This window comes from Rhinopithecus bieti, unplaced genomic scaffold, assembly GCF_001698545.2.
Source record: "Rhinopithecus bieti isolate Rb0 unplaced genomic scaffold, ASM169854v2 scaffold_47995, whole genome shotgun sequence".
Lineage (NCBI taxonomy): Eukaryota > Metazoa > Chordata > Mammalia > Primates > Cercopithecidae > Rhinopithecus > Rhinopithecus bieti.
The window spans coordinates 1,484,694-1,494,166 of record NW_016819498.1 but is presented as its reverse complement, the minus strand read 5'-3'; the positions used below and the strand labels follow the sequence as shown (position 1 = coordinate 1,494,166).

General features: G+C 43.1%; 1 protein-coding gene across 1 annotated transcript; it reads left to right on the top strand.

Moving 5' to 3' along the window:
* Positions 1 to 6,501: 6,501 nt before the first annotated feature.
* On the top strand, positions 6,502 to 6,998 carry LOC108519770 (uncharacterized; the record flags this gene model as incomplete). The annotated part of the gene is made up of 1 exon (XM_017858996.1): positions 6,502 to 6,998. A coding segment is annotated over one exon (306 nt), but the record flags the coding sequence as incomplete, so codon positions are not given.
* Between the last annotated feature and the right edge of the window lie 2,475 nt (positions 6,999 to 9,473).

The following is a 9,473-nucleotide window of genomic DNA, read 5'->3' as shown; positions in this document are numbered from 1 at the left end:
AAATCCATTCTCTGTCACTGTTGTTTTGTAAATTACCAGTCAGGTCATCCCACCACACTGCTTCAAAAGATCGTTAATAACTCTAGGAGACAAATGCTTCTACTCTTCAGCATGGCACTTGAGACCTTCAGTGTTCTGTACTTAGCTTATTTTTCTGGTTTTATCTTCAATCGCTTCGGACCTTTCTAGCTATAGCAGATGTCTCTCTGTGTCTTGAATCTTTGTCGAAGTTTCATTTCACCCTGCCTCTGTAGATGTTAGTCCCTCTTCTTTAAATGCCTATCTTTTTCTATCTTAAAAGATCAAGCGTCAACTTTTATGAGGACTTATTCCAAATCCTGCTGGAATATGTCTCTCTCGCTCTCTTTTCCCCCACACGCAAAGGTATGAAGTAGTCCTCCTTATCTTGGGGGATACATTTCAAGACCCCCAGATCCCTGAAATGGTGGCTAGTACTGAACCCTACATATATACTCTGTTTTTCCTTATACATACATATCTATGACAAACTTTCACCTTTTCATTTATTTTATTTTAGAGACAGGGTCTTGCTGTGTCACCCAGGCTGGAGTGCAGTGGTGTGATCAGGGCTCACTGAAACCTCGACCCCTCTAGGCTCAAGCCATCCTCCCATCTTAGCCTCTCGAGTAGCTGTGACTCCACTGCAGCTATGCAATGCATAACTCCATCACACCCAGCTAATTTTTGTATTTTTTGTAGAAACCAGATTTGCCATGTTGCCCAAGCTGGTCCTGAATTCCTGACCTCAAGTGATTTGCCCACCTCCGCCTCTCAAAGTGTGGAATTACAGGTACAAGCCACTACAGCCGGCTCACCTTTTCATGTAAAGGAAGCACTTTATGACTTCTCTTTGGCATATCCAGATTGCCAGCGTCCCTACCCTCACACTTTGGGGCCATTATTACATAAAATAATGGTTACCTGAATGCAGCACTGTGATACCATGACGGCCGATCTGATCCCAGATATGGCTGCTAAGTGACTCTCTTATCACGAGGGGAGGGCAGGGAGCATAGATAGTGTGATCGCTGGACAAAGGGATGATTCACCTCCCTTGAGGGACTGAAGGGGACTGCTTGAGATTTCATCATGCTACTCAGAACAGCACGCAATTTAAAACTTATGAATTGTTTATTTCTGGAGTTTTCATTTTAATATTTTTGAACTGCAGCTGGCTGAGGGTAACTAAGACCATGGAAAGTGAAAGCATGGATTCAGTGGAACTACTGTGTGTGTACAGTTATATATACACACACACGCACATATACACACATATATGTATATATACATAAATCTATATCATATACATATATGTATATACATGTATACATTCTTATGTAAACTAGACTATACATTCTTTGACATTAGGAAATGTGTTTTATCTATTATTTATCACCAGAGCCTAGATGGTCAGTAGGTTTTAGGTGAATCAATGAATGATATTTAAAGACAGTGACCACTTGGTTTCTATCTATCTACATTGAAGATGAAATAACAGAACTTACACTTCAACCTTTAGGTATTAAAAATAATAAGTTATATATTAGAATGAGTTGTTAAATTTTGTGGACTCTTGTCTGCATTCTTTCTTCATATGAGGACACATTTTTATTTGTCTAAGACAGCATAGGATGTCTTCTGCTTGGTTTTGTACTGATAGATCAAAATTAACTTTCTTGGATCTGAAATAATTTTTTTGCTAGATTAAAATAAATTTCTCCAGGGAAACAATGCATATTCAAATAGCCTAATTTCTAATAATGCAGAGGACTGAAAACAGTTAAAGGAGAAAGATTTGGTTCAATTTTAATTATGACTTTCACTTGCTTATTATGTGATTTCTTTTAGGACTTAACATTTTATTTTAGGTCCAACACTAACTGTCAATGCTTAACTAGCATGACTGAAGAAGTTGATCCTATATTTCTATTTCTATTCTTATTACAGAACGGATTTAATATAGGTTAAGATGTTGAATAGAACCATGAACTGCATTTCACAAAATGGTGCATTTCACACAATGGTACATTTCATAAAATCTAACATCCCAGCAAAATGACAGGGACAACAATTAGCATGCTGTTAATTTTTCACTTAACGGTGCCAAAATGATATTTCGGTCTTTTTTACATAGAAAGGTCAAATGTCATTCAGTGGCGCTCCTGAACACAGGCAAGTCATTTTCAGAGGTGAAAACGCTGTGGTTGACTGCTCTTGAAACAGGTTTCTCTACAATCCACCTCTCATCTGGAGTTCACATCCTGCTACATGTAGGCAAGAGTATACCCATCCTGCGCCTTTTAACTCTTTTGAGGGGCATACATAATGCAAGTACAATTAACTTGTTCTACAAATACCAGCTTAGGTGTCAATTTAGCATTCTGCAAATAAGGTATAATACTACAGAAATGGAATGGGTGATTTCCCCAACTAATAGGTCTCTTACTGAAAACATGCAAGCACATTTGTGTCTGTTTGGCTTAGTGCTGTATTCTTCAAAGTCTTGAGCAGGGCCTGGTGCAGACTGTATACCCAACAAATATTTATCTTATGAAAAAGTATAAAGTGAAAGCACAAAAGGGATGGTTTAGCAAGAGAAGAAAGATGAGAGGTGGATTACAGACATACCTGTTTCAAGAGCAGTCAACCACAGATTTTCACCTACTGAAAATGGCCTGTGTTCAAGAGCACCACTGAATTACATTCAATCTTTCTATTTAAAAGAGACTGAAACATCATTTTGGTACTCTTAAGAATTTCTTTTTAACTATTTAAATTTTTTATTTGTATAAATTTATGGGTACAAGTGTCATTTTGTTGCATGTATTGATTGCATAGTGGTCACCCTTTTAGTGTATCCATCACCCTAATAATGTGCATGGTACCAAGAAGGAATTTCTCATCATCCCCTCTCCTTCCCCCTAGTCTTCTGAGTCTCCACTATCGTTCCAAACTCTATGTCCATATGTACATGTTATTTAGCTCTTGCTTATAAGTGAGACCCTGATAATGGAAGGGAGATTGGTCAAGCTGACCTCCCAAAGTTCTCCCAACACTGAGATTCTATGATTCTACCAGGCTGGCTCTCTTGCAGTGTTCTCAGAGAGAACAGCTACTAACCTGTTGGGTATCTGACAGAAGCCGTTGAACTTCTATCGTTCTGGGAAAAGGTGATTTGTGTTGTGTTTCTTTTTTTTTTTTTTTTTTTTTTTTTTTTTTTGAGATGGAGTTTTGCTCTTGTCACCCAGGCTGGAGTGCAATGGCACGATCTTGGCTCACTGCAACCTCTGCTTCCCAGGTTCAAGCAATTCTCCTGCCTAAGCCTCCCAAGCAGCTGGGGTTACAGGCGTGCACCACCATGCCCTGCTAATTTGGTATTTTTAGTAGAGATGGGGTTTCACCATGTTGGCCAGGCTGGTCTCAAACTCCTGACCTCAAGAGATCTACCCGCCTCAGCCACCCAAAGTACTGGGATTATAGGCATGAGTCACCGTGCCCGGCCGATAAGCTATTTTCAAATATAAATCATTGAATAATTATTTTAAAATTATTTTTAATATCTAGAATGTGCATTTTTCCTTTAACTGGTTCAAATGTCCACCAGAATTCTGTGAGAGTGATATTCACATCTAGTTACAATAACGTATCACTAGCTTTACTTTTAACTGTGGTAGAGCAGCAACAGCCTTCTTTCTTTTTGCTTTGCTGATCATTCTATGAATGCTGGGCAAACTCTTTACTCATCTATCTATCAAATACTTATTTTTTTAGAAGTCACTGAGATTAATAAAATTTATTTTTATTCTGCACCAGATAGTGCTTATATTATTGCATCAATATTAACTGTTATTTCCTATTAAAATTATAAATCTACTATTTACAATTATTCTTTTGTGAAACTTTGATTAAAGATATTCCCTTGAGACTATTTTAGTAGTAGTAGGTACAGGGATATATGAATGCGGAACTATCATATATAACAACTTACAAATAACATAAGTCTTATTTATATTAGACCTATATAAAAGCCCTGTGAAACTTATCATTAAGGATTATCGGAACAGTCATAGTGGAAAAAGCATAAGGGGAAGACTGAACTGCTGATAGCTAAACTGTGACAATAGAAAAGGTTGTATCATAAAATATTGTTAGTATATTTTTGTATGTGTATGCAATTGGTTGAAAATCAGGCAAATTTTGATAATTTTGATAAATATTTGACAAACACTTCAAATATGTCTCTTGTAGTCATCATTGTAGAAATTTGTTTTGTTTAAATTCATTTGGCTTTAACCTCCCGCCCCAAAATTCTACATCAATACATCTCTCTTCCTACTCTTCCCAACCCCTTCAAAAAATAAAACCAAGCTCAAAGCAAGTCACAAACGTTTTGTACAAATAAAGCCAGTTCTCTGTGGAATTGATGTGATAGGTCTTGAATACCTTGTTGATAATTAACCCAATCAAGTAACATTGCCAGGGAATCTTTATTCTTTTCCTTTTTTTAAGGTTCATAGACTTTGTTTCTTAGAGCTGTTTTAGGTTTACAGAAAAAGTGAACAGGAAGTACAGAGTTCCCATACACTCCCACTCCTGCCCCCTAACGCGTTTCCTTTATTATTAACATATTGCATTGAGGTGGTACATTTGTTACAACTGATGAACTGATATTGACATATCATTAACTAAAGTCAATAGTCTACATTAGGGTTCACTCTTTCTGTTGAATAGTCCTATGGGTTTTGTCAAATGCATAATGTTATATATTCACCAATACAGGTGTATATACACCAATACAAGCCACAGTAATATAAATTCGTTGGAGCTAAGAATTTGCTTAAATAACCAGCGATTCCCCCATGGCAATCAAAATTTCTTAATTATTAATCTAGACTAGCACTGTCCAAAAGAAATATAATGTGAGCCAGTATGTATTTAAATTACTCTAGAAGCTGCTTTAAAAAGAACAAGTAAAATTAATTTAATAATATTATACTTATCCCAATATATCCAAAATATCAGTTTCAACATTAAGTCAATACGAAAGCTGAGATATTTTACATTTGGGGGGTACTAATTCTTGAAATCCAGTACGCATTTGACACAGCACATCTAATTTCAGCCTAGCTACATACATTCTGAGTGTTCAATCAGTAGCCACAAGTAGCCAGTGACTAAGTAGCCAATACCTGTCAGGTACAGCACAGATTTAGACTTTGAGCAACTTGAAAGCGGGTTATCCTTTTCTCTCCAGGGCCTCTAGAGTAGGCATGCAGTGAATATTTTTGAAAGGTAAATCAGAAAGATCCTGATTCTTACATGTTCTGCAATTACTTTCTTTAAACTCTCCAGCCTCAGAAAAAGTGGAATGGGGATCATGTTTATTCCTGCGTATCAAACCAATGAGTATGGGGCTTCCTGACTCCCAGAAAGCCTGAATCATGCGAAATGTTGACTCATGAACCTAAAGTGACTGAAATGTAACGTGAACCAAATTAGCTTTCCAAGGCATCTTTGTATTTCCACTTTCCGGTCTCCCGCCACCTCTCTCTTTGGGTGACTCACTCTCCTACCATGTAAGAGTCCAGCATCAGGAAGGGCCCCAAACTCGCTTTGGAAGAAGAGCAGACTTTCAAATGGTGGGCCCCAGATCCCCAGTTAATTCAGCACAGCTGTTTTGTCTACCAGTTCCAGGGGCTGCGGTTTAGACTGAGTGAGTCTGTCAAAAAAAAACAAATTTTTTCTTATTTTAGGGTGGTAGTAGTAGTGATGTGGTTTGGAACATTAAGTGAAAAAATAATATTGTATTTCAAACATCTTTAAAAATCCTTAGGGCCCACTTCACAGTCCCGTTAATACCTTTCTCCAGACGGGTTTCTTCCTTTCCCGGGAGGAAAGTTTCCACTCCCAGTCCCCCAGGATAACGCCCTTCCGGTGGCGCGCCAGGAACCGCGCCGACCCCTCCCAGCCAGCAGCCCGCCCCCTTTCCCAGTGCTCTACGACAGACGGACCCCCAGCTGGCCGCAAGGCCAAGACCCCACCCCAACTCACAGTTAGCTAAAGTGGGGGTGGAGCTCCCAGCTCCCAGCACCGCCCATTGAACGCAATCCCCACCGGTAAGAGAGAGGAAGTGCCGTAATCCCCACCCACTTTCATCTCCTTCCCTTTCCGTTGGCCTGGCTGGTCGCCTATCTTCTCTATCCTGTAGCCGATTGGCTCTCTTCCTCCCGCGCCAGTCCCTGCCCTCCCCCGGGTAGGGTGAGTCACGCCAAACTGGGCGGAGAGTCCGCTGGCCTCTCTCCTAGCTCGTTTGGGCGGCGGCGGCTGCAACTGGGGACAGGGCGGGTGGCGCATCACCGGCGCGGAGGCAGGAGGAGCAGTCTCATTGTTCCGGGAGCCGTCACCACAGTAGGTCCCTCGGCTCGCTCGGCCCAGCCCCTCTCAGTCCTCCCCAACCCCCACAACCGCCCGCGGCTCTGAGACGCGGCTCCGGCGGCGGCAGCAGCAGCTGCAGCATCATCTCCACCCGCCAGCCATGGAAGACCTGGACCAGTCGCCTCTGGTCTCGTCCTCGGACAGCCCACCCCGGCCGCAGCCCGCGTTCAAGTATCAGTTCGTGAGGGAGCCCGAGGACGAGGAGGAAGAAGAGGAGGAGGAAGAAGAGGACGAAGACGAAGACCTGGAGGAGCTGGAGGTGCTGGAGAGGAAGCCCGCCGCTGGGCTGTCCGCGGCCCCGGTGCCCACCGCCCCTACCGCCGGCGCCCCCCTGATGGACTTCGGAAATGACTTCGTGCCGCCGGCGCCCCGGGGACCACTGCCGGCCGCGCCTCCCGCCGCCCCGGAGCGGCAGCCGTCTTGGGACCCGAGCCCGGTGTCGTCGACGGTGCCCGCGCCATCCCCGCTGTCTGCTGCCGCAGTCTCGCCCTCCAAGCTCCTTGAGGACGACGAGCCTCCGGCCCGGCCTCCCCCTCCTCCCCGGCCAGCGTGAGCCCCCANGCCCCCCTCCACCCCGGCCGCGCCCAAGCGCAGGGGCTCCTCGGGCTCCGTGGGTGAGTGCCGCGCCCTCTCGCTTCGCGCCGCCCCTCGCGCTCCTCCCTCTTTTGTGTGCAGCCCCAGATGCTTTGGGCTGGGCCCTCCTCTCCGCCCCGAGGGGGCTTTGTCTGCAGACTTCGGGGCGATGGCGCCCCGCCTGGTTGGAGGCGCGGGGAAAAGGGTGGGGCGGCCCTTGGAGCCCGGGCTTGTTCTTATTGTCCGTCTTCGTTTCGGGGAACACGTGCACCGCACCCGGCTCCCACTTCTATCCTCTGTGGTGCCCAGCGTACCGATTCTCGGAAGTTAGGCACCCACCCGTAGTAGGAGCCGGGTGTGTACCCGGGAACCAGGGTTGTGGATTTATTGGGTTGGTTGGGCTTCGAAGTAAGGAAGGAAAGGCCTTGGCACCCAGACCTTTTTAGGAGGTGCTTTTGTCTACTCGTCTGGGTTGCTCCTTTGGAAAAGGTGCAGTTTTGCTGCGGGTCTGTTGGCCTGCATTCGACCCTGGGCTCCCTTCTCATCTCCTGCCTGGCGTGGGTGGCCCCTTTGCTCTTTCCCTCCCCCTTCTGTGCTTGTGGGGAGCTGGCCGAGTGGAAAACGTCCACATTGACCCAACCGCAGTGAAGGGAGAGCGCCTCCAGTGGTGTGGTGCGTGGAGAAACGGGAAGGAGAGAGTTCTGGTGAAGTCCTGCCACCGCCCATCTCACAGGGTGTTATGTGGACTGCTCCCCACCAGCTAAACCGAGCCAGGGAGAGAGGATCTGGGCATTGTGTTCCGAGGGGGCGTAGTTCTGCCAGGGTTTCAGCTGCAGGGTCAGAGGAATTGATGTTAGTGTGGACTTGGCGCAGCCTCTTAGTGCATCATAATTGAATCTTAAAAAAACAAAAGGCAAAATGGTTGACATTCCTAAAGAAGGGAAAACCTGTGGATTCCTTGCCAGGAATTGGCTAATTGAACTCGTGGCAGATTTACCATGAGACATAGAGAAGTGTTTTGAGACAGACGTTTTCATATATATTGGTTAGGAATACAGTTTTTCAGAAGTGATGTTTTAGGCTACAGAATCAAAATACAGTCACGTGCCGCATAACGACGTTTAGGTCAAGGACAGACGCATATGCAACGGTGGCCCGGAAAGGTTATAATGGAGCTGAAAAATTCCTGCCGACTGGCGATGTCTTGATCCTGACCCTGTGTAGGCCTAGGGTAATGTGTTTGTATCTTAAGTTTGTAACAAAAGTTAAAAAAAAAAAAAATAGAAAAAAGCTTATAGAATAAGGATATAAAATTTTTTTCTATAGCTGTAAAAGGAGTTTGTGTTTTAAGTTTAACGTTATTACAAAAGAGCCAAAAAGTTTATAAAATAGAAAAGTTACAGTAAGCTAAGGTTAATTTATTGTTGAAGAAATATATCTAAAGATAAATTGTGTGTAGCCTAACCGTAGAGTGTAAGTTGTACGGTAATGCATGGTAATGTCCTAGGCCTTCACATTCACTCGCTACTAACATCCAGAGCAGCTTCTAGGCTTGCAAGTTCTATTCATGGCCAGTGCCCTGTACACGTGTGCTATCTTTTAATCCTTTCTACAGTGTATTTTAGGTATGTTTAGATAAGCACTACACAAATACCATTGTGTTACAGTTGCCTACAGTAACATCCTGTATAGGTTAGTAGCCTAGGAGCAATTGATTATACCATATAGCCTAGGTGTATGGTAGGCTCTACCATCTAGGTTTGTGTAAGTACACTGATGTTTGCACAACGACAGAATTGCCTAACAATACATTTCTCAGATCCTGTTCCCACTGTTCAGTGAGGCATGACTGTATGTATGGTCTGTAAAATAGTTTTCAAGTTCTTTCTTTCACCTAAGTCCCTGATTGTGTATTATTATTAGGCACATTGTTTTATTGCCGTTTTCATCTTGGGAAATTATTTTGGAAGGGAAAAAAAATCACGTTTGTTAGAGATTGAGAATGCATAATAAATTAGATGCATTCATAAGTACTTGCTACTTCGGGGACGGAAAGTGTGTCCCACTAGCAGTAGGACCTTTATGTATAAAAGGTCAAGAATCAAGTAGTGTAACTGCCTGCTTGGAGATCTTCATAGCCTTGTAGGATGTTAGAGGTGGTTCATTTCTTAAAAGAAAATCAGTCTGATTTTTTTTTTTCTCAATTCACTTCTCCACAATGGGGAAAAATAAGCCAATTGTGATGCTTTTGAATAATATTTTGATGTTGACATACTCCTCACCTCCATACTACTCAAAACACTAATTGCCATATTAAAGGTCTTGGAAGATGAGGAGTAACAATCTTTTTCTTTACGAAAAAGACATACTTGAGGGAAACTGAGGCCAGAGAAAAATATAAAATAAGGTTTTAAACAGAATTTTTTTTTTTTTTTTTTTTTTTT